We start from the raw sequence: 25,805 nt of genomic DNA, 5'->3' as shown, positions 1-25,805 counted from the left end.
GTGACTTCAGCAGTCTGCCTTGATCTGTTTTGACAAGCGGTAGAGTAACTGGAGCCCACAGAGGCAGAGCCATATATTTACCGCAGTCGGAGCAGGGTAGGAGAGACCAGACAGTGTTATTTATATCAGCTGTTTTTGTAGGAGTACAGCTTCAACTAAATGACTTCTTATTTTAAAGGCTTGCCCACGGCTGCCGAGCTTAGTTCTAAACACCTGAGGTCGTTTGAGTGTCGGCAGCAAACCGAGACTCGATGATTAGATTGAGACAGCTGCAGGTTAAGATAACTGAATATGAGAACAGAGGAGAGATGATATACCACCAGGGCGACGAAGAGGAAGAAGAAGGAGGCATGTTTTTACCAACCGAACATTGCTTTCTTCTCGATACACAAGGGTTCGTGTTGTGTACAGTGAGTGCTTTGCTCTTTAGTTCGTAAGAGAAGCGCATACCTGTACATAAATAACTCGGGGTTGGTTGACGGGGGCTGAAGTAGGTGGCAAGCTAGAATAGGAAGGGAGAAGGTAAGCTAAAAAAAAAAAACTGTTTTGTGAGCAAACTTGGAGTGTTTTTTTTATGTGATGAAAATAATCTCACATGTTTAGCTAATTACTGAAAGGGATATTATCTGGTATGGTAGCAGTGGATGTGTTTGGTTAGCAACAACACATGAATACGTGTTTGTTTTGGAGAGAAGATAGAAGACAGAAGTAGTAGATCGTATCGAAAGAGTTTGTTTTTCTGCGATTCAGGTTGAGTGTAGGACAATAAGACCCACCAAAAACAAACAAACAAACAAAACAAAAAAACACAAGAATTCCACAGTTTGAAGAAGACAGTCGCTTTCGTGAGATTTGGAGGGCAACCCACCGAGAGAAACGAACATGAAGCCTAATCGAGGTAAGTGGATAAAGACTTTATTTCTGTTTTAAGATTGACCTCGTTTGGTGTCACCGCTGTTTTTCACAGGTTTTAATTATTGTCGCTGAGACGTGTCTCGTGTCTCACCACTGGAAACCAAGCACCTCCCTGGGCTACTCGAAGGAATTGACGAGTGAAAAAAAAAAGTGGTCTTGCAGCTGTTTAACTGTGCAGCTGAAAGTATGTGAACAACTCAGTCTTTGTTTCAAGTCATCATCCGTAATAGTGAAGTTACAATCGGAATACGAAACACATACAAGTGTAATCGATAACGTACAAACATATTTAAAAGGGCTCACAGTGAAATGCACCCATTTGAGAGAAAACAATGGCGTTTTATTTGATGTACTTATTGTATTTGGGGTTTGGTCAATATTTGATTTGTGCACGTTAGAAGACAAAAGATAGTTGAAAAGCTATTAAAGTATTTGTCAGATTTACTAGACCATTTCAATTGACATGGTTGGAATGTTTAGATGCAGGCTATTACAGTACAGTACCTTGTTTGTATATATATATATATATATATATATATATATATATATATATATATATATATATATATATATATATATATATATAATTTTTTTCAAAGTTTCTTGATTCAAACAGGTTTTTGCCCACTATGATGTCATGTATGATAAAGATCCGTGCATAATAATAATAATAATAATAATAATAATAATAATAATAATAATAAAAACAACATACACTGGTTTACAACTGGTGCCAACTATTCACAGTTTTCTTTTTCCTGTCACAGCTGTCTCAAGTCTATGTGGTTAGTTCCTAAGAACTGGAGCATTATCGGGATGGGTTCCCTTGGGTGCAACGCCATTGTTTGTTTAGGCATATGTTTTTTTTTTTTTTTTATGGAACCAGGCCCAAGATCATCTGATAAATTCTGCTGTGAGCCATAAACATTAGAATGTTGAAGAAAACCATTTATGCACAATCTGTAAATTACTTTGTTCTACTGTAGTATTAGGTACTAGGTATGCATTATAAAATGGTTTGTTTTAGTAGAATGTGTGTCTAATTTATCTTCACGTTTGGAAAACAGCCTTCGCTTTTATGTTCCATTGCAGCCATTGTCCGGTAAAGAAGAACCTTTTCACTGCCACAGTGTTTAAAAACCTCTGGCCATATCATTTATACAAACCACACTCTTTTTCACAGATCCATTTTACTTCATATTTACAAACCAACTGTTTGATTAGAGATGTCATTCCCATTACATTATGCCCTTGGGGGAAGCTTTGTGTTCACAAATAAGTTTCCAGTTGAACCTACATTTTCATAAAGCTTTTTAAGCATAATGCCAGTGAACTGCATTGCATTTTATAATATGTTGTCATGTAGTGGCCATCTTATGTACTGTAGATTCAGAGTTGCTCTTCATATGTTTAATGACACAGTATAAGCTGTGTACTGCATGTGTTCCCCACAAATATACATCAGGCCTATTTTGTAAAAACACATGTTTGTTTGTGGCATTTTAAAATGTATTTTATACTGATGTTCATGGAACACACTAATTTAATTCACCACCAGGACTAGTTAAAATGAGATAAGATACTTGGATTTCTGTAAAATATTCATAAGCTGAAGGTATCTGTTAGAGACATAATTACATCTCCTTCATAGCAAATATATCCAAACACCCAAGGATCAGATAGGTCTACAGGCTTTAAAAGCTAAATATAAGTATAGCTTTTAAAGCTTCACCCCTTTTATAGCAGTGTTTGCTTACAGTGATGTCAGTTAAGCTTTATCAACCCTTATGATTACTTGCACAACCCTATACAGGATCAGATCATGACATACCTGTATTACAGGTAATGTTAGATGCTGGTATGAAGCCTAATGCTGTTGACTCATTTATCGTAGAACAGTAATCCTAGTACTTTACAAATTCATAATTAAATCGGAATGTTTCCTAAAGCACGATGTGCTGTGGTCTCTTGGATTCAGAAACTATTTTTGTTTCTTTTGCTGTTTCTTCATGGTGGAATGTAGAATTTATGACTTTTTAGGTTACAGCTTTTTTAAATTAATGTAAAAATAGGACTGTTCACATTTTCTACATTTTGATCCTCAGTGGCTCTGTCTATTAAAAAATGGTAGACATACAATAATTGATCTCAGATACAGCCTATCATAATCAAACCTTCAAACCTGCTAAAAACGTGAGCACTTATCTCAGTGTAAATGTTTAGATGTTTATGTCTTTTAAACTGAGTTAAAACACACTTTATTAACGGTAGGTTTGTTAGAATCAGAAATAACAAACAGTGTCTTGTGTCAAAATAATGCTAAACTCATTTGTATTAAAAATAAATTGATTGATTGATTAATGAATGAAATGATCTTTTCGCTGCATTTCACTGCCTGGCACTTGGCCGGAGGACTGTTTCTATGGCACTTTTTAGATTAAAAAGCAGCTTCGCTGTGTTTGCCAGACTTGCACTACAACATTCTTGATCCCCAAATGAAATGGCTGATTAAAGTAAAGCTGTAATTGGTTTGTACATAATAGAAGATCTTCATCTCCTGGGCAGTACCATGTATCACTCTGATGCATATGACTAGGAGATATTTGCAAAACATTACCTAAGCACTTTAGATTTGCAGCATATGGGGAGAGCAGGTCTCTTATTTTCTTTATAGTACAAGCCACGTTTTGAAGTTTTTTTTTTTTTCAGTAGTTCAATCAATTTGATTTAAGTGACTGTTTATAATTAATTCTAGACGGGTTCTTTATATATGATAGCTCTGTCTGGAGATCATTTGTGCCTCACATATTGTAAGTCTCAATGAAAACAAGTCTATTGGAACACATTTAAATATGTTACCTGGGAAGTAAAGGATACTCTGTGTTCATTTGTCTACTGTATGTCATGAATGATGATGATGACAAAATAAGCCCACAACAGTTGTTTTATTAAAGAGAAGGTAATACAGTATATGGCTTCACAGTACATGGCTTCTTATAAATTAGTATTGTATTTAATATGTTCATGATAAACAGTTTTGTGTAATGTTATGCACTGTACTGTATGCTTTATGATTTTAACTTGTTATGGTCTGTGGTCCAACAGTGGAGGTCTAATTTCCTGTATTTAAGGACATTGTGTGTGTACTTGGAGCTTGAAGCTCTCAAAAGAAAATTGTAGCAGGTGCTGCATGTGAGATGAACAGTGTACATGCATGGCTTTGTTTTGACACAGGAGTAAGAGCCACCCCCCACCACACACACACACGCACACACAAAAACAGATGTCACATATTCTCAGCTGCTGGTAATCTAACAAGGAAGTGTTAAAGTTGCCTCAAGTAGTGGTACCATACTGTATCTGAATTAGCTTTAGTCTTTATTTCTTGGTAATTAATGAGTGGATATGGTCCAGGAGTGTGCCAGAATTTACAGCTATGGCCAAAAGATTTGCATCACCCTATAGAATTAATTAATTTGGCTTCTTAAAGTCAAATGAAACCTGCTGAAAAATGTTATATCAACATATTGAATTGCATACCACTTTGCAGGTTTTCATATACTTCATGAAAAACTGACAATATTTAATTAGTCTCAATCCTAAAATTCTAGGGAATGCAAAACCTTTAGCCATAGCTGTAGACTTCATGATTGACCTGCAGTCAGAAATGTCTGAGAAATGTTTCCTTTCTAATAGTTGTTCCTTTTATTGAAGAGACTGTTTAATGTTGTTCATCTTGGTTTTAAAGAGAGTCGCAGATCAATACATGTTTTGAAAGGATGTTTCAACCTTGTGGTTACAGATAAAAAGGGAAGGAAGCAGTTTTTTGCTTTTTTAATTTTATTTAATTTTGGCTTAATGTATGCTTGTTCAAAATAGATAGGTCCAGATGTAGTCATTTTTTGTTTATTCTTAGTGGAATGCAAAGCTGTTAGTTTCCCAAACTTAGTAAGAGTCAACTCAATAGATGCCAATGGAGCAAACTTGAACTGGAGCAACAGCTTGGTAAATATAGCTTTTTATGTTTTAAAAGTTGACATTTTTCCTACTGAAAATGTAAACGTACAGCATGCAGTTACAGTAGGACCACTTTAAAGGAATTCCCTTGTCAATTCTTAAAACCAGTGCCAGTGCCCGTGTAAAAGTGTCCTGTTTTAAACATGACTTTATTTCAAAAACATGTGAACACCATCCCAAACAATGTATTTAATGAACATATTGGTGTAGGCCTATCTCCTGATACAGATATACATACAGTAACACATGCCACTGTGTTGAAATAGTATGGAATAGTGTAAGTTAGCAAAATGTACATTTCAATTCTCCGGTTCATTTTAGAGCAAACTAATTTGAGGTATTTGCTTTTAGCAGGATTTTTGTTTATTTTAAACCGAAAGTTCAGAAAGTTAATTATTAGACTGATAAGTTCAGAAGCCTAACTTAGCTTTTTTGTCATGAGTATCTGATGCACAACTGCTAATGTGGCTCATTATAAGCACACACAGCTCTGGTCCTTTGTTTTGATCTGCACTTTCATTTTCTATATTCAGCTGAATTCACTGAAGCAGAAGAAAGAACACATTTACAGCTGCCAAACAGACAGGAAACAGTAGTGGTGAAGGAGTATAAACCCGCCTCCCAGCCAATTGGGATTCGAGAGCTGTTGCTATGTGTGTTCTGAATCTGCCTCCTTTTGTTAAAAAGGAAAAAAAAAGGACTTGTGCGCCTTTCAGAGCAATAGCAGTAAAGGAACATGCAGCCAGAACAGACCACTGCAGTCACCTGGAGCCCTCAGATCCGTGCAGTGTAGCCTAGTTGTAATCAGGAGGCAACTTCTTTACACAAGGGGTCCAGTATGGTCTACAATGAAAACAAAGGGCTGCACAGAGAAGGTGTGTACTGGGTGCTGTGTTTCTTAGATGATGGGAATGTATGATTTGCTGGCCTTTTTATTGTTTCTGTGATGTGCCTTAAGACATGAACAAAGAAAATAGATGACATCATAATACAGCACATTCTCTATCCCTTTTTTCATTTAACCCATTGATGGCTACAATCACCATTCTTTTAGAATACATTTTCAATTGTCATTGTAATATGTAACCACCTGTGCAGTCCTGTTTGTTTTTGGTGATCATACTAATCATGATTGGGATGTTCATAGCTGTTTTTTATTTATTTTTTTTAACATGGATGTAACAGTGAGCTGTTGTTGTTGCATTGTACTTTTTTTTATATTAAGGGTTACATTTGTGTTTTGTTTCAGGTTCACAAAGGAGCCAGACTGTGTCATATTATTAAAAAGGGTTTTATGTATCTCACCTTGTTAATTGCATACTGTCACACCAGAGTAAATGCAGCTAAAAGTGATGCATTCATAATCGGTTAATAGGATCTGACATTTAAAAATAACCCCCCATTCGCTGAATTGACTGGTACATTTTCCTGTGCCTGTTCAATGATTTACCTTGCCGTCTCTTTGTTCCCAATACTCCTTTCTCCCCAGCACTTTTACAAATCCAGCCAGGCTATTTGTTTTTCAGAAGCAGTGATTATGAATGTGCTGGTCTGTGCCAGTATCATTCATGCACCTCAGGTGTTAGTGTATTTATATTCCAGTGACCGTGGAATAGTTGAGTGAAGGCCATACATTTAGAAGGACAACTAGGTTTAAAGGAGTCCTCACATGAAGTGAATCATGCATAAACACATTGTATAGATTATTATTATTATTATTATTATTATTATTATTATTATTATTATTATTATTATTATTAAAGTTGTAGTAGTACTAAAATAATGCTTAATTCCCTATAACATCCATAACTCTCTTATTGTAGTAGGTGACCTCTGAATGATGACTTATTTAAATTGTACCTGAACATTGAACTAAAGTTTTAAACAGCAACAACTAAACAAACAACTATCTTGTGCAGTATTTACCCACATTTGGTTATATCTGGTAAATTATTTATCAAAGTTTGTAGTTTTGTCCATTTGTCTGACTTCTGATAGTTAACATGCTGAAATCCAGTAGATTTGGTGCCAATTAATCTTCTCTTTCTAATGCATAAGGCAGAGACAGGCTTGTGCTATTCCTTTGTGTCTTGTTTCTATTATGTAGGTCACTTTTCCTTTGACATTACGTTGAGGAGTGCACTTTATCTCGGTAACAAGTGACCTCTGCTTTAATAATACTGTGTCATTATTTGACTGCTGCAGGGCAGAAACAGCTTATTGTATACAAATGATACTGAACCAATAGCCCCCTGCTAAAGAGATCTTTCAGAGCAATTTTAGATTTCTGTGGTTTCTGTTACAACTGATGACTTCAGATGTGTTTGTTTACAGCACCCTGACACATTTTATTGAACTGTTTTGCCTGCAGGTACAGTACTGGCCTTACAAAACTGACTTTCATTCTTTATCTGGCATATTTCAATTACGTCTCTTAATTTCGGTCGTCATCGAATATAATGACTGGAATACTTCATCTATAACATTATGTTGACACGATGGAAAATATATATATATATATATATATATATATATATATATATATATATATATATATATATATATATAATTTTTACAAATACCCAATACAATAGCTTACAGTACATAGTCTATTTTCAGAATTTCTTAAATGTTTAACCTTTGGTATGTATCATTAGCATTTCAACCTTAATTGGTTGTGTAGTTAATGTAATTAATCTGTTGTGCAAGCAAACGTAACAGAATTTTAGTAGTTACATATGACATAAATCATATAAATAGGTATCCATTGTTAATTTTGAAAAAAGATTATTTGCAGTGAAAATAAATATATTCAACTGAGTAGTGTAATAATATTGCTCTGTGTTTATTTATTCTTTTTATAATGCAAAATATTAGAATTCTATGATTAGGGTTGCATCACAAACCCTAGTACACTTTATTGGTTGTATCTGTTGTCCACATTGCTTTTTAAACTCAAAACACTGTTGACCTAGGAATGATGTAAAATGACATGTCTATGTGGCTTTAAATAGAAGAGTGGGGTTATTTTTGGCAAGCAGAGTTTGAGAGAATACATCGGCTTTAGTTAAGCAGTAGGTAACTTGAGATGTTCATGTCAAGGACTTCACTACTTCACAATATGCTTGGATCCAGGGATTGAGTAAATAGTGTCCTGTTGTCTGCGCTCTGTTCCAGAGGTATTTGTCTCGTGCTTCAACACTGGGGCTCAAATGTTTTACAGAAGTTTCTATTCTCAGAGCCCAAAGGACCCTGAACTGTGACCCTCTTTTCAGCACATGTTTGAACGAAGGCCTTGTGTCAGCAGTTTCTATCTGCAAGGTCAGACTCAAACATATTTTAGAAGGCCTTATTAGAAGGTTAAAAAGTTGGTAGCAACATTACTACACTGTGTGAACCACACTGAAGGTGATGTAAATTTTGAGGTGAAGATCAATTCAATCTATTCATAGATTCTGTGTACTGTAGAAATAATCCCAAATGCGTGACCTCAATAAGAAAAACAATTTGCCTAATTCAAATTAGTCGGCACATTTATTTGCCTAAATTGGGCATTTGCTCTTGCTTCAAGCATCAGTAAATTTTGAATATTGTGAAGAATAAGTTGGTAGAATACATGTAGCTTAGGGTGGTTACATCAGAGAATTCCATATTTTTACTTGTTGTATAGTGATCGAAACTGCCTTAGAAAGGTTAATAATAAATGGACTTTACATAAACACACGTAGAGTAGTCAGTACATTTAACTTTGTCTTTCTTAGGTTCTGAATAGCCAGTTCAAGTTCCAAACTGGTTTGGAAGAGGACAGTTTTAACTACATGTCTGAAAAACGGTGCATTTTTTATTATTATTATTTTCCTGTCTGTGCATTCACAAATACACCTGTTTGTTATGTAATTTGTAAATGTTTTTAGGAGCTGCCTTCTAGTTGTGAAAAGCAGAGCCACTGAGTGACGTTTGCTACAGATGGAAACAAAAACAGGAACAGACCTTTTGATAACTTTCTCCATCCGCTAGGCAGGACACACAGTCTGGATTGCACCTAATAAGATGGATCTTTGACACCCTGCCAGCATTGCTTTGTGACCCAGTTTTGGAAGCCATTACTACACAGCCAATCAGTACGAGCAGTAAAAAAAGAAATTGAGTTCTGCTTATGGGTTACTAGGACAAGACATGTACACAAAGCACTGTTATTGTGTGAGTTTATTTTAATTGGTATTCCAGTCGAGTACTTTTTTGTATTTTATTTTGTTAATAAAATTCTTATACCACTGAAATGCACACATTTCATTATTGTATGTTTAACACTCAAATGTCAAAAGCTTGGTAGTTTTGTGTTTTTAAATTTGCAATCTTAAACAAAAGTGCAATATTTGCACAATTGGCATATGGAAGTCTAGTAGTACATTACAGGTAGTACATTGCAGGTGCCTGCAGCTCACAGTTTTTATAGTGTAAATCAAGTGACTGAAGATTTAATGCACTATCCATTCATTTTATAGGTCACACTTTTGGGTTTCTTTGATTATCTTGCAACATTTATATCTCGCCATTTCTAAATGGTTTGCCTGTTTGAAAAAGCTTACATAATCATAAAGCTGTATTAAAAACCAAACGCAATGCATTTATCTTTACCTGGCAAATAAGAAAGCTGTTTAATATATTACACCATTTCTGCTTTGAAGCTTTTTTGGAAAGAGATATGTTGGCCATCAAAATAGTTTAGAAAAACAGGCAGATTTTTGGAGATTTTCAAAAAGAGGACTTCTGTTTTTTTGATAATCGATTAGATAGTGAGAGATATAGTAATTTTTACAGTTAATCAGGGGCACAATTATTTATTCCAGAGTAAATGGCATCTAAGAACTAAAATAAACTGAAGTTTCCACCAGTTCAGTCATGTAACATTTTACTGGAGTTTTGCATCATTATTAGCATGCAGCTTAAAAACAGTGACACAACTAAACCTTGGAGCCCAATCGGGTGAGTTAGCTGCCTGTGCTCGGGAGATAAAAACATGGCAGCCTGGGTTAAAGACAACTGATAAAGAAATAGTTTATCTGCATTACCAGAGGGAAAAACTATTTTTTTTTATAAAAAAAAAAAAAAATTGTAATTGGGACCACTTGCTATTTTGTTCCATTTTAATAATAAAAAAAGACTTATTTAAACATGTGCATATTTGATTTAATAGTTTTACTTTCAGAATATATGAGCGAGTCATGAATGATACATCTGCCATACAGTGTGGCTTGCAGTCCTTGAAAAGGCCAGCAGTGCTGATGGCCAAAGGGGACGACAATAACACAAGCCTAGAACCAGCATAGTGTATACCTACAGCATAACAGAGAAGCTGTTTGACTGCATGTCATTTAAAACTTTTCCACCTGGCTTAATTTTTTGCTTCAAGGTATTTTCCTTGACCAAGCCTGCCTTTGTAATCTGAATGAAACCTCCTATTTAAATAAAGATTAATACAAATGTGGAAGGTAAAGTAAAAATAATAATTCAGGAAGGTTAAACCCTAATTTAGGGCTGCTGAAAAGGGGTGTCAGTCCCTTTTGTTTGACACTTTTTTAACCAGTTTCTGCAGGCTTCAGCTTATTGTTGTGTGTAATGTAAGCTTGTTGTTCACTTATGTCTCTTACCAACAGCACAATGGACTGCCCTTTGGTGTACAAACACACTAACACTAGTAACTATAGTGTCCGTGTGTCTTTAAAACATGCAAAGGCAGGCAAATGAGCACTAGTAAAACAGTCATGATTCTTTGTTCTCTTATCAAGTATACATCTGCCACTTTATACATCAGTCCAGTTTAACAAATGCACAAGGAAAACTGTTTTCAAAATAACTATGTATAACCTTGATAATGTCATGCATACTTGCATTTCAGAAGCCGAATTGCTGTGCTTGTAACTGTTTGGTCATCTTGACAAACGTCCTCAAGCACACACACTGAACATATGAAAAGAAAAATCAAATCAGTATTTTCTAGTTTCTACAGCAAGAACTAATTCTGTAATCTTATTTGGGCGTCATGTGTCTCGAACAGTATTATTCATTAATGAGAGCTGTTCTTCAATGAACACCACCTGGTTTGGCCCCGGGGGGGGTGGGGGGGGGTTGGGGACGGAAGTCAAATATGTTGGTGGAAAGGGATAGCTGTATTGAGTAACTAGTAATCGCAGAGATAGTGTTGGCAAAGCCCTCATTACTTTAGCTAATGCAAATTCTCTGTAACGGCACTTGAAAGAATATCTTGGCAAACGCAGTAACAGCCATGAAAGCAATCAATAATATACAGACTTCGAGTAAAGATGGCAAATTTCTGTTCCATATTCTGGTTTCAGAAAAAAAAAACATTGAACGTAAGCTATATCTTAATTTTTCTTAAAGCCCTTTTTCAAGCAGCACAAGAGAATTCCTGCTGCACGCTCCAAAAGTGGAGGAAAGCCTTATTGCACTGAGTGGTGCGGCACTTAATTGCATTAGAACTTTGTAAAAGAAGGGGAAAGCACAGGATCAGAGTCGTGTGGACAAGGGAGTGGATCCGAAACTGAGGAGAGAGGAGCATACCATAATGTTTTAAATGAGTGATGCTCAAATTATCACAATTTTGTAGAGGTCACCATCTTGCATGACCGACGACTCTTGCTCACAGTGTGTCTCCTGATTGGCTAAAGGCTAAATGTTTTTTGAAAATGTTTCTCAAAGTAGAACCATGGTCTGCTCCGGGAAACACATTTCCGTGTTTTTGGAAACACGGAAACATCCAGCATACACAAAGAAATATTTTCTCATCGCTCGTGTATGCCGAAGGTTTAGCTCCAAATAGCTATTTTACTCTAACAGTGCCTGTATACCTGTATAATTTTGTATAATCATATCTGATTTTGGCATATATAGAATTGACGATGGGAGACGGAGGAATGTTATGCATGATTGAATTCTCAGAAGTGAATCAACCCAGGTCTTTTATTTTTATTTTTTTTCTTGTAGTAGCTTGTATAGTGTCTGTGCCTGTGGTTAACTTATTCTCTAGTTACTATTGACCATATTAATTTCTACTACTGAGCAGTCCACTACTGGTGAGACTCATACTATGTCATTAAATATATTGCTGTACAGGTTACATTTTTAGTTGTTTAGCGTTTAGGGGGCTACAAAGTGGCTAAAGAGGAGACCAATGGGTGACACATGCCATCACTGCCAATGAAAATACTATAGGGAATGGCTATGGTGTAATCCCCTTTAAGCAAAGCATTCATTGAAATTCAGGTTTTATTTTCCCAGTCAAACCGTTCATCTTTAGCAATTTCTTCAGCATCCAAAATAACATTAAACACTTCTCAAAATACCATTGAATTAGGTAAATAACTGAAGAACAGAAGTACATCTCAAGCACACTAAAAATAAAAAATATCCTGCTGTGTTCACAGGCCATTGAGTCTTTAAAACAAGTGTAAATATCTCACACTTTTTCTGCACTTGCTCCCTGGGTTTGTTGAGCTCGCATTACTGGGGTCTGTTCTCGCTGGTAGACTGAAGTAAAAAGAGAAAAAGGGATGGCTGTTTACAATCCCCCCCCCCCCAGGCCCTTAATCTCATTCCTGCTTAGAAAGCTTTACCTTTAACCCAATTCACTCAATGCACAAAAATCACAAAGAACATTGGGTGGGAGTATAATGCCCTGACAGAATCAGCCAAGGCAATTTGTGATCACCACTGTAGAGCCAGTATATCCTCGAGTCCCCCATTGTCCAGTGGAAAACTGAGTGTTCATCACGTGCTAAAGGGAAGAGGGGGAAAACTTCATCTGAAAGCCACAGTGCTGCTCAACTGACAAACGCAGGGTGTGTTGTGCCTCTCGCTAACCGTTCCCAGCTGCCCAGATCTTGGTTACATCAGCTTGCATCAGCTGGCTGGTTTGTGTACATTCCTTTGGAGGAGACCAGCAGGCAGCAGGGAAGAAGGTCTTGTTTTTTTGACAGTGAGAGAAAGTTTTCATCTTTTATATGGAAAAGAGGTAATGTTTCAATACTGTTTTTAAAACTTTGCTGAGATTGACTCATGTAATGCTGTACAGAAAACATAAATAACGAAATTATATTTTCTGATGGCTTGCAATTGGTACAAATGCTGGATAAAGGAAATAATCTTTTTGTAGCTGTGTCGGCATTGAGTTTGTACAGATAATCTGTGTTTAGTGACATATAAGTTAATGTACTTTGGTAAACCTTGGCTTTTTAGAACTGGAGAGTCTCACCATGGCTGTCTGCATCAGTGGCTTCTCATTCTGTGTGTAATAAAAACAAGTCTAAAATCAATCTCCTTTTGACTGGAACTTGCTAACTCGCATAGTCACGCATACACTGGCCAAGGAAACAGTACATTAAAATAGGTTTATTTTTCACTGGGCTTTACTAAGCAGCATGCATTCACATGACACACACACACATGCCTGACTCCATATAAATGACACCATGTGTTGGTGGTGCTGTCTAATAATGCATATCTATTTAAACAGTGTTCTGTTACCAGGGAAGTCATCTTTGCATTTTAATTCAATTTCTATGAGACACAAAGTATATTTATAGACACAGAATTTACAAAACATATCCTTATGAATCATACTCAGATGTACCAGTCCACGTTCAAGTCCGTTGTTTTTTTTTTTGTAATGCTCACTGGCTAGCCATTAAGTTCACATCGGAGGATTTGCAACAGCGGAACTTGCTTCTGGAAACCTGCATGAACTGAGGAATGGGACTCCTGTTGCGTTGATATTAAGACAATTATCACTTCTAAAACATAGAACAGGAACTTGTTAAACAGAAGTATTGTGCCACAACATTTAGTCAGGAAAATTCCAGCACTGTACTTTACTGTTACACATTTTATGTGTATTTTACCAAGAGGTCCAAATGGTGATTTATACAGAAAAAAAAGTGTTGAAGTGCCTTTTACTGAGAAATAAATGAGAATGGTGTATGTATATGAGCAGAGACAGAATTCGTTTTCTGAAGTCATCTTTCCTACAACTCTACAGCCAGTTAATCTCATGTCGCTATACATGAAATGAAGTAAGTTATATAATTAAGCACTTTTGCCTGAATCCATCCCTGGATCTGCTTTGTAGTGGCTTGTTCAAGTTCCCACTGCTCAGATGTAGTTTTTTATTATAGACAAAAATAACACTTTTTTTTTTGTGCCTGCTGTATTTTGTCAGCCTGTGGTGGTGTAAATAAAAGTCCTGGTTTCTGTACTTTATGGGTGGAGCTCCTTGGGCCAAGGGCTTAAAATAGACTTCTTCCTGTCTTGTGTAAATTTGTTTAAGCCTGTAGTTTTATGATTCTAGGTGTTCAATCATTTGCAAACCTTGTTTTGTTAAGAGTACAGAAAAAGCTTTTGGACTTTGATTATGCTGACTTCTCCAAAGCAAGTCCAGTTGGCTGGAATTCTTTAAATAACATCAGCTGTTTATGTGCAGTGTTCCATGGAATTGTGTCTCAATAAAGGCTCTGTTATGAATACTGTACACAGTTATACAAGACTGCAATTTGTACAGTCTGTTTTTACACTGTCAGGTCATTCAAAGTGATAAGATCTTAACATGCTGGAACATGTTAAGATCTTATCTCTCAAGTACTGAAGATATAGACTTGCACTGAATGTGTTTCTAATATAAGTGCAAGAGGCGTTTCTATATAATTCCAAAATTATGTTGTTAGCCTCTTTTGATTGTTTTGCAATGAAATGAATCAAGAAAATCTTTATCTTCCACAGTGAGTACTTGAGAACTGTTTTTGTCTTTGTAATGGAAATGTGCCAAAAATGTCCCACTGAATACATGTCTAATTCTGTGATAGGCAAATAAGGCCTTCCAATCTAGGTATTAGTAAAACATTTAATAGGCTTCAGACTATCCAAGACCTTTGTTTTAATTTATAAAGAATGCCTGCAGCTGTTGCCTGATTCACGGAGGACTGCTGAATTTCAATTCTTTGTGCTAGCTTTGCCTGAATCTTGTACAGCAGGACTAACAAAGCATCCACTGTATTTCCCTATGCATTCTCTTCCCTTTTTAATGCACAAACTGTAGATTGTGAAGTGGTTACCTTTCATATTGCTGCAAAAATAGCATTTTGCCACAATGTACAGGGTGATTAGAAAGTAAGTTTACCACATCAACGCACCATATAGTTGCTGTGGTAAACTTACTTTATCACCCTGTACATCACAGTACAATCATGTAAATGTAAATAAAATAGTTTATCCAGAGCACCTTGCAATATCTGCTTCTTTTTAAAGTTTATTTTCATTAATTGTTTGCACTTATACTTGTTTTAATTGTTTGTTTGTCACTTTTTTATATTTCTTAAAGCATACAAATTAGCATAGGCCTAGGGCTGTTTGAGCTGTCACTAGAAGCTGGAATGCATGTCAAATCGCCAAGCATTATATTCTTGCCTGTGTGTTTTATTTTTGTGTAAAGCAGTAATCCAGCAATTGTTGGTCAAAGCTCAGGGGACCATATTGAAGCTACAGTATAGTCAATAGGGATATACAGAGTAGGTCATCTAGATTTTATTCATAACAGATAGTCTGAGCTCTTTTTAATGGATGGATTCCAGCTAGAAATCTATAGTAATTCTCTTTGACTATCTACCAGTTTTGTATCATTTAACTTGGACCTGGAGTGTCCACTGTGTTTTTTGTTCACTATTGCAACTGGCAATAGTACCTCTTGTCTTCTAAAACAAAGTAATCTCTATTTGTAGTAACATTTATGTTCTGATAAGGCTTGCAGAGAACATGGATTTTTGTACTACAGAATCAGTTTAGTTATCTTTGCCATGATTTTCGGATAATAAAATGTGTCTGGCTTGACACCGATGTTAATAAGCCCTAAGCCTAGAGTAGACGCCTTTTTGGCATTTCCACAGTGGAACGTCTCTGTTGAAAGCAAAGCATCTGTCTTAAATCTAATGTTGTTTTTTTGCAGATGTCTCTGAGGAGTATTTTGAATATGATGCTGAAGAATTCCTCGTCTTCCTGACCTTGTTGATCACTGAAGGTCGAATGCCAGAATGCTCTGTGAAGGGTAGAACAGAAGGACTCCACTGCCCTCCAGCACAGTCGGGTCAGCCGGTTAACACCAGGCATGAATGCAGTGATAAATTACCACAGGTACATTACACAAACAAAACAAACTGCGTAAAGCTGTGTAATCAGTTTTAGCAATGAAATATAATGCTTAGAGTTGTACTGAGAGTACGTTTTAGCCTCAAAGCTGTTTTTATAACTAAGTGTTTGCCACTAAGTATAAGTATAGTATGCATGCTTTTTCATGTGCATTGTGATTTTAGAGCCAGTGTTTTTTTTTCTGTGCTATACACTATCCTGCGTCCCTTTTTGCACTTGTTCGGGGAGTTGTGCATGTTTTAAAAGAAAAAAACAAACAAAAAAACACACTGTAACCATGTTAACCCTGCTGCCAGGACTCTAAAATGAATCTACTTAATGTGCTGACCTCACATACATAGTTAATAAAGGAACAAACAGGTGAAACAGTGAAAGCTCGATGTAACCCGAGATCTGAAATGCATTTTGAGTGTGTCGCACATTAATTGGTACACAATTATTCACAATGGAGTCCTGTAATTTGTGAAAAATAAACCACAGAATGGTCTGCTAGCATGAAAAGACTTCAAGAGAGTTGTTAACTTTGTTTAAATATGTGTGATGTCTATTGCATTGACAGTGCCGACAAGCCAGAAGGACAAGGTCTGAAGTGGTGCTTCTCTGGCGGAATAATATTCCCATTATGGTTGAAGTGATGCTGCTTCCAGACTGTTGCTATAGTGATGAAGGTTCCACTTCTGAAGGGAATGACGTAAATGATCCTGCCATCAAACAGGATGCTTTGTTGTTAGAAAGGTGGACCTTGCAGCCAGTTCCCAGACAGTAAGTCTTGGTTACACTCTTGGTATTGTGGTTTCTTAGTTTATCTGTCAAATCATACTATTTGGAAAAAGCTCAAGACTGGTATCTTGATGACCACAATGCCCAGAATCCTAAAACGCAAAAGAATGATAATGCTTTTTCCTCAAGACGTATGTTTTCATATTAATATCTACAAAGCATATACAGCAAAAAAAATGTGAACCATTATGGTTTTGAACAAAACACAAAGCAGTATGAATATCGAGGTCCTTCGACATAATCAAGAATAATATGTACCTCCATACTATATACAAGTTATAAAAAAAAGGACCAACCTTTTTGTTCGGTAAATATGGGTCATAGTAGAAAGAATTAACTTCCTGGTTGAAGGTATATAGTAAACTAACATGTTGATTTACATATATTGGTTTTCAGTTTCTTCAGATAGTCAATTTAATTAAAGTCCTGATGAGGACGATACACAATGCTTCTTCACGTTGTGTGTCCTTTTTTACCATTTAGAAGTGGAGATCGGTTTATTGAAGAAAAGACCCTTCTGTTGGCAGTCCGCTCATATGTGTTCTTCTCACAGTTGAGTGCGTGGTTAAGTGCATCACATGGAGTTGTCCCACGAAATATTTTGTACAGGTAAGAAAAGGAATGCATACTATCATGATGTTTGTTATATACAGTTTTTATGCTAGATCAAGAAATATGCGTGAAGTGCAAATAATGTATTAACATTTTGTATATTCTGCTGTAAATCTTGTGTTCATTTTGGATTGTTGATGTAGACTCCAATTGGTGGATACAAAAAAAAATGGCAGTGTACTTGCCATCATTTAAAGACCCCCTTTTAAGCACATTCAGAATCTGTTATTATTTCTTTTAGGATAAGTGCTGCGGAAAAAGAATTGATTTGGAATTTCACCCAACCCCCAACTGAACACATCTTTCCAGTTCCCAATGTTTCTCACAGTGTTGCCTTGAAAGTGTGCGTCCAGTCCCTCCCTAGACAGCCTAATTACCCAGTTTTAAAATGTAGCATTCACTCCAGCCTAACTGTCTATGGAAAGAAGATCGGGAATCAGGAGGGAAGTTCTAAGCATTGTGACATCACAGAAGTAAACCACTGCAGTCTACAGGGCTCTCCACAGCTTTTTAGTAAACAAACCTGGTCACCTTTACCAGACAGTGTTGTAAACCCAAGAAAATGTTCACCACCTGAGTCCAGTTCCCCCAGCAAAGCTGTAAGGTGGTATTATTCCAAATTAAACAATGGTTCTGATGTAAGATCAATGCAGCCTAATAATCTGGACTATAGTTCAACAAGCTGTGGAGAAAGTTCCAAGATGCAACCCTCCGAGATGCAAATCCATTCATTCAAGTCATTGTTGTTGGCGGATTCACATGTACCTGCGAGCCAGTGTACTAGACAATCTGCCAGAGAACCCAACCCCCTTATTGGGTCCCTTCTTCAAGAGAGGCAAGAGGTTATTGCACGCATTGCCCAGCATCTGAATTATTGTGATCCAACTGCACCACATATCCCTGGAAGCCTATTCAGCAACTGTGAACCAAACTTGCTCGGCTCAAATTCCTTCTGGAGTTCGCATGAAGAAGACAGCCTATTTAAAAACAGTAAAGATTCCCCCTCATCCAACTGTACCCCCCAAGATGGTGCTTTCCCAGAAAACAGTTGTGAAGGAAAGAGCAGATCCTCTTCCTCCGACACACCTGTGAGTTTATGTAGCAAAGCCAAAATTGACAGTGAGCTCAGGTCTTCCCATATCCCAGGGGCACGGAGAAGGCTTCTTTTACCAGACTCAACTGAGGGTTCTAGAATATCCAAAACTGTTCAGGATATTTCAAGACTTGTACAAGACACAATTCAGCAATCCCAAAACAAATGCAATGGTCTGCTAAATAGCACATATAAAATTTGCAAAGAAGGCATATTAAAAGAACCGAATAAAACAGACAGACTATGTTCTAGTTCTAATGGTCAGAATGAAGACCAAGGACCGTGCCAAGATACCTCTCGACTTTTAGTTAACAAAAACAGCACTGATGTACACATTTGCACAAACATTAAAAGCAGCAGAACAAATGTTCCCGACAATAATAAACCTGACTGTTCCTTAAACCTGCAGTATGAGGCCTACAAAAAACTTGAAGACACAAGACCCAAATCTGAATTACAAGATAGTTTACACAATGCCAAAACGGGCCCAGATAACGTTCTGTATAAAGATTGTTTTGAAATAACTAAAGAAGTTTGTGAACAAAACAAGTTTCAGCTTGCAGAAACCCGTTCACATAAAGAGATCAACAATTTGAAAGGTCGGGATCAAGCAGAGAAATGCAAATCTTTGCAGGATGAAAACAAAGAACCCAGCACCTTTACTATCCCTGTACTTAGAGGTTCCTGTGAAGACTTGAAAGGAAAGGCTCAACAAGCACAGAACTTGGATGTGTTGGTAAGTCATTTACATCACCAATGGGACATTGTTACACACTGAGTAAACAGTTTTTGAATAACATAAACGGCTGGTTCCACAGACCCCGATTTTAACAAAATAACCGTAGCTAGTCCAAGACAAGTGCTAAATGAGGACTGTGAAGCCAACTGTTAAAGTAGCATTGAGAAGACCAAGACTAGTGGTAAGTGCAGCCTTTGAAACAAGCAATTATTTGTGAAATAACTAAATAGGGATGAAGGGTTTGCATGTAGGGTGAAGCTTCTAGTACTACTCTTCTAATTACATCAACCCTTAAGGATATTGTGACGTAATGCTTGCTGCACAAGTGTGGAACAATGTAGTTCATATTGAGGTGCAGGGGACTGAACTGGGGAGGATTTTTTTTTCACAGCCCATGGGGATCCGCTTGGCTTATTTACAGGCCTTGTTAATCAGTCACGGCCAATAGCTTGAAACTGTGGTTGGACACAATGCAATCCAGAGTTCAGATGTATAATGCCTCAGATTTGCATATGGACTAAAGGTTTCATATAGGAGATTCAGCTTAGAAATTCTGCATGTAAGAATATTAATGCAAAAAAAAAAAGCATAAACCTTTCAAACTTAAGTGTTTGCTGGGTTAACTATTGCAAACAAAGAGGGTTGGGTAAAAATGGGGGAGGATGCAGACTATATAGCAAAGGGAGGAGAAACAGATTTAAAAAAAAAAAATTACAGGTGAGCCTGTGATCACTGAATGCTCAGCCTATTGTAGATGGTATTCTGACTGAAAATAACAATTTAAATATAATTCATAATAATTTATCTGGTTTAGTTAATTTACTTGTATATTTCGAAAAAATAAGTCTATTATGTACCACGAAATGCCTCATTTGAATGTATTTTTAATGAACATTTTTATTCTGTTTTGCACAGAACATTAATACGCCGTCTCCCCTGAAGCCTTGCAATGTCTGGAAGAAGCAGAACCGTCACTCTTTAGATGGGATTGCAGCAAAAGCCTTCCATCCGTGCACCGGGCTGCCTCTGCTTTCAAGCCCAGTGAGTTATAATCTCATGGTTTAAGCTGATATGCATTTCTGTAAACCACATGTGAGATGTTATTGCATTAAAAACTCTCAAATAAATTCAATACTTAAACATCAAAGCTGGGCCTTCCTGAAAGCCAAGATAGTTTATTGCAGTCCAAAAATACTTGAACTTATGAGTCTTTCTCAATTAATGTCCGGCAGCCCTTTAGTGGTCTGCTTGCCACCAGTTTCATATATTTAAGTATCACGCTGCTGACATGCAATGTGCTTCAGCAGTAAAGGAAAGCGTTTGTTCTTTATCCCTCAAGTCAGGTGATGACAGTCGGAGTCTGTGACTCCTCATGGCATCAGAACTTTTTAACTGCTTTTGCACACAGAAGGACATTTCCTGCCTTGTGAGTTCATAAACATCTCTTTTTCCAGCTTAACATTGGCAATAATAATAATGCTTTTACCTGCTGGACCAGTTTAGCCAGAATGATGATTTTAAAATTGTACATTTTACTTGTGTTAAATGATCCTTTTAAATTATTGTACTTAGTCATATGTCCATAATATGCCTCTTTTTGTATGGACTTTTGTGAACCAAGAATTTTCCAAAAGCATACTTTCATTTCACAGATATATGCATTAAAGTGTCATTGTTTTTGTAGGTTCCTCAAAGAAGAGCACAAACGGGATATTTTGATTTGGCTACGTCATTATCACATTGTAAAGGTCTGCCATGGTCTAGCACAAAAAGGTATTAATCATTTTTCTTTTTTTAACTGATTTCAGTTTTGGTATGGATGGACAGAAGGTTAATAATAGAATATTTAATTTACTTAATTGAACTGTTTAGCTTAAAGTGTAAATACAGCTCTGACTGGATTCAAACAGTAACTGGAAGCTTGCTCTTATTTTAGGTTGGGTTAAGCCATTCATTTCTAAAGGTGTGCTAATCTGCTTTGAGATTTTACCAGTACTTGGCTCTTCTGTAAACTAATTACAAACTAATCACGTCCTGTTTCATTTAGGAACTTGCTGCACTAAGAAGTAGCATGTTTAGTTACCATAAGCATTTTCTGATAAATATGGCAGTGATTACATTCCACAGGCTTTGGTACAAAAGCAAGCTACATAAAACAATGCCACCTGCTGTCAGCTTTTATGTTTACAGCCAATGCCAGAGTGGCTCTATAAACAGTTCAGTATGAAATCAACATACAATTAACAGCATTATTACGTTTTAATAAACTGTACATCCTGTATGGGTAACCAGAGAGAATTAAATGCTAAATCTGTTCTGTATTTAAGAGTGTCTTTGAAAACAGAAGATGATGAAGAAGAACAAGGCCAACAACTCTTAAGTACAAGTGCTCCACCAGCAAGTCTCAGTCTTCTGGGGAATTTTGAGGTATATATGTATACATGTTGTTTTATAAGCTCAAATTAAAAATAAATGTGTGTGTCGTTGCTGTTTTGGTATGATTCACTGTGGCTAATTACAGTAGGTTACTTAAGGTTAACAGCACTTCATAGTGGGCTGGGCTCATCAGTTTGCACGTAGAATTGAATGTCCTTTGTCTAGCACAAAGACATGGATGGACAGTAACTCTGGTGATGCTCAGTTCCCTTATCGTTGCTATAAAGTAATATTTCATCAGCGCTGTATTTGAACTAATTTATTATTATTATTATTATTATTATTATTATTATTATTATTATTATTATTATTATTATTAGATATTTTTAAATGGTCTGTAAACCAATAAACCTTATGTACTGTTCTCATTATTTGTGTCCATGACCTGATAATCCATACAGATATCATGTTGCCTTATACTATATATAGATCTTCAGAATTGTCATCTCTGTTATCCAAAACACACAAGTGTAGCCAGAAGAGAGGAGAATTGAGTGCAATCTATGAATGGAGTGGCCAAGTTGAACAGAATCCATATTTCACGTCTACAGGAATCTGTCTTGAACCATCGGTTGGAGCCACTAGGCACCATAGAAGGTTTCACCACAGAGGTTGGAGCGAGTGGAATATTTTGTCCCAGTCATATGACCCTCCCAGTGGAAGTGTCATTCTACAGTGTTTCAGATGACAATGCACCTTCTCCATACAAGGTAATTGGCGTGAATTGGTTTCACATCTGATGTTCAAGTCCATGTAAATGTCATTAATATCCTTACCTTTGAAATTTTCGTTTACACTGACATCAAGGGGCCACAATTCTCCAGTGCATGATGCTGGAAAAAGAACTGGTAGAATGGCAGCTTCGGTCAGTCGTTTCAGAAAGGATTTGCATCTATGTGCGGCAGAAACTTTAAACATTGCCAGGGTAGTGTCTCAGTCCAAGTTTTATAATACAGTACAGTATGCTGTGAGCAATAAATGTCACTTATCAAGGCAATATTTGATGTCAGGTGATCGGGGATCAAATTACTTCCATTTTTCCATATTGAATTGCAGTACAGTGTTATTAGTACAATACTGTTTTGGCAGCTATTCGTTTCCCAAATTCTCGTGCCTTGCGAAATTCGCGAGAATAAAAGGCATGCTCACAAAATAGGTTTCACAGTATGCCAAATATGCAATAAATATATTAAACTTTTCATTTTTAGGGTGTAATTAACTTGGAGTCCCTAGGAAAAAGGGGTTATCGAGTACCTCCTTCAGGAACAATTCAAGTGGTAAGTACAGATTTGAAAACTAGAAGTCCCAGAGTCGGAAAGGGGAAGTGTAGTTAGAGAAATTTAAGAAAAATCAAGAAATAATCTAAAAATCCAACTTCAGTCCATAGAAATGCTATCATTGTATTGGTACAGTTTTAAAACAACAGTTTTATTATTGCAAGGACTAATCATAAAGTGACTCTATCCATAAATACTGCATTAGTCATTGTAAAACAACTAGCCTAAATTTGGATGACTTTTTGTGCTCTGAAATTAACACACTGCTACATTATGCTTTTTAGACCTTATTCAACCCCAGCAAGACTGTGGTGAAGATGTTTGTTGTGATTTATGACTTGAGAGAGATGCCAGCCAATCACCAGACATTCCTTCGACAAAGGACATATTCTATTCCCATGAAACGTGACATGAATGGAAATGTCAATAAAAAGAACCTCCTGCAGACAGAGGAAAGAATATTGCGCTACCTCATCCATCTGAGGTGAGGGATGTAAAGCAGAACCCCTGACTACCAAGTACAGAAATTTGAGTATATTTTGATTAACATACTGTGGTGTACTGTATGTAACTTTCCGTGTTCCTTCTCAAGTGCCTGAGGATGACTAAAGTAATTACAGTTAATTACTGTAGGAAATTGAGTCATAATAATAGAATAACTTGACGTAGAAGGGGAAATGAAAACATTTCTCTATTTTGAATTTTGCATGCAGCGTATTTCCTTGTATACATTCAAAATAGAGTAGAGCTGCTGTTACTTCACATGTTTGAGGTGTGTACAGGAAAAACAACACTGGAAACATCTGCTACAGGAATTCATTAAAATAATAAACACAAAACAATGATGACTGCACTGACACATTTCAGTGCCTTATATTGACAACATTTTCACACCCTCAAGAAAACAGACAAGACCTTTTATAAAAGATTAGTTACAGATAAAACATACAAGTGTAAAGCATTTCTATCCAACATGGTCAGATTTGCTAACAAGTTTTTGTTTGATCTGTTTTAGGTTCCAGAGCTCCAAATCTGGAAAGATCTACCTCCATAGAGACATAAGGCTCCTGTTTTCTCGTAAATCCATGGAAGTTGATAGTGGTGCAGCATACGAGCTCAGATCGTATACAGAAGCTCCAGCAAACCCTCCTTTTTCACAGAGATGTTGATCTTTGTAAAAGAGACCCTGTTTTGTATAAAGGCATATGTTTAGTTAAACTAATTCATGACACTTTTTAAATACTTTGGTGTTCTGTAAGAGCTGCAGTGTTCTCATCAGATCATGGACCAGTTTAGAAAAAAAAGTGAAATCAAAAGAGCACTGTGTATTTCCAAGATGACAGGAAATTAAAATAATAATATCATAATAACTTGTTTTGTACTGTTACAGAACCACTTTATCAGAAGTGTTGCAATAGAAAAATACCTTAACTAGTTTTAGTGTTTACATGTTCTATTTTATTTGTCTGTTATTTAATATTTAAATTCATATTTTATGTACTGCACATGTGATGTTTGTCATGTTAGGCATTATAATGTAGTATAAAAGATATATATGTAAAACCACAGTATGTATTTTTTGACATTAATATTAAGTATTAATATATATATATATATATATATATATATATATATATATACATAATATATATATATTATAAAATATATAAAACCAAATTGGAAAAGCTTGGCTGTTCTGTTTATGCTTTTCTTTCTCTAACACCTTTCTTTGAAGCATGCTGGTAACATTTTGATGCCCAAAACAGCATGGATAGAAATTATCAAAAAAATAAATTACCATATTAGAAAACTGAATTATTATTTACTAACAAGTCAATCAGTAACTTTCTATTCTGTTTTTTTTTAACCACATGAACAGCCAACATATGCACATATATTGTGTTTTGCAACTGAATTAAGGTGGTTACTTGTCATATGGGTCTATATTAGACATTGGCAAATCTAACAACCGCCACCTTAAACACATAAACATGCTGCAACATGAGCTCTGAAGTGTTTTTATTATATTCAGTGATGGTACAAAGAATTTTTTTTTGATCCTCTGCTGTTTAAAAATGCATCCGAACACTCCTGTACATGATGTACAGTAGCAATTATTCTGTGCACATTACAAACCAAAGGATGATGGCCCTGAAGAGCTGTTGTTTACAGCCTTCAATGGTACTAGCACCTGATTGTCTAAGATATCTGGGCTAAATCATACTCATTATTTATTTAATTTTTTAAAAAAAGACATATTAAATGTAAAAGGATATTTGGTTTGTATAATATGAAAGTTATGAAGTTAAGAACCCCCTTTTAATACATTTATGTTCTACTGTGTTTTAAAGTAATTGTTTCTCAAATACTGATTAAAAAAATATTGCCTTATACTAAAATTAGTTACTTATAATTTATGTTTTGATACCAAGATGAAGATTTACATTAACACAAAAAAATACACCCTTAGATATTAAATGCTATCTAACATGCAAAATTGGATTCAGTGTGATGTTTTGGTTCAACAAAAGATGACTCCACTACAGCAGATCAGGAAAGTGAATTTAGAAGCAACATTTCATTAATAAAAACCACACATTTATAGAAACTTCAGTTGTGGTTTAAACCAGTACTCCAATTGTATTTTAAGTCCAGAAAAGGAACTACAATAGGACAATTACAGGTGGGGGAAAATGCTGGTCCTGATGTGATTACATGTACTGAC

The 25,805-nt window shown here is 36.1% G+C and overlaps 1 protein-coding gene across 3 annotated transcripts; it reads left to right on the top strand.

Annotated features, from left to right (window-relative positions):
• LOC121299196 (protein FAM214A-like) lies at nucleotides 1-24,654 on the top strand. Of its 3 annotated transcripts, none has more exons than XM_041226824.1 (12): nucleotides 3-898; nucleotides 15,944-16,128; nucleotides 16,703-16,905; nucleotides 17,407-17,532; nucleotides 17,777-19,364; nucleotides 20,283-20,408; nucleotides 21,052-21,140; nucleotides 21,695-21,794; nucleotides 22,355-22,513; nucleotides 23,012-23,080; nucleotides 23,365-23,564; nucleotides 24,096-24,654. In XM_041226824.1, exons 1-12 carry the CDS (start codon nucleotides 883-885, stop codon nucleotides 24,247-24,249), a joined length of 3,015 nt encoding a protein of 1,004 aa, XP_041082758.1. In that variant the 5' UTR covers nucleotides 3-882; the 3' UTR covers nucleotides 24,250-24,654. The 3 variants fall into 3 exon arrangements, with proteins under 3 accessions (XP_041082760.1, XP_041082758.1, XP_041082759.1); XM_041226825.1 differs by lacking the exon at nucleotides 3-898 and adding an exon at nucleotides 12,872-12,964; XM_041226826.1 differs by lacking the exons at nucleotides 22,355-22,513; nucleotides 23,012-23,080; nucleotides 23,365-23,564; nucleotides 24,096-24,654 and adding an exon at nucleotides 22,233-22,329 and having other exon boundaries at nucleotides 1-898.
• Nucleotides 24,655-25,805: the final 1,151 nt, after the last annotated feature.

Source organism: Polyodon spathula, chromosome 24, assembly GCF_017654505.1.
Source record: "Polyodon spathula isolate WHYD16114869_AA chromosome 24, ASM1765450v1, whole genome shotgun sequence".
NCBI classification, from domain to species: domain Eukaryota; kingdom Metazoa; phylum Chordata; class Actinopteri; order Acipenseriformes; family Polyodontidae; genus Polyodon; species Polyodon spathula.
The sequence above is the reverse complement of the archived record's forward strand: the minus strand, read 5'-3'. Positions and strand labels throughout refer to the sequence as shown.

Bases quoted from the DNA above. Each gene is read 5' to 3' on its own strand.
- LOC121299196 (XM_041226824.1), top strand. The intron at 21,141-21,694 runs GTATTAATCATT...TCTGTATTTAAG, and splicing joins CCATGGTCTAGCACAAAAAG to AGTGTCTTTGAAAACAGAAG. The intron at 23,081-23,364 runs GTAAGTACAGAT...TATGCTTTTTAG, and splicing joins CTTCAGGAACAATTCAAGTG to ACCTTATTCAACCCCAGCAA.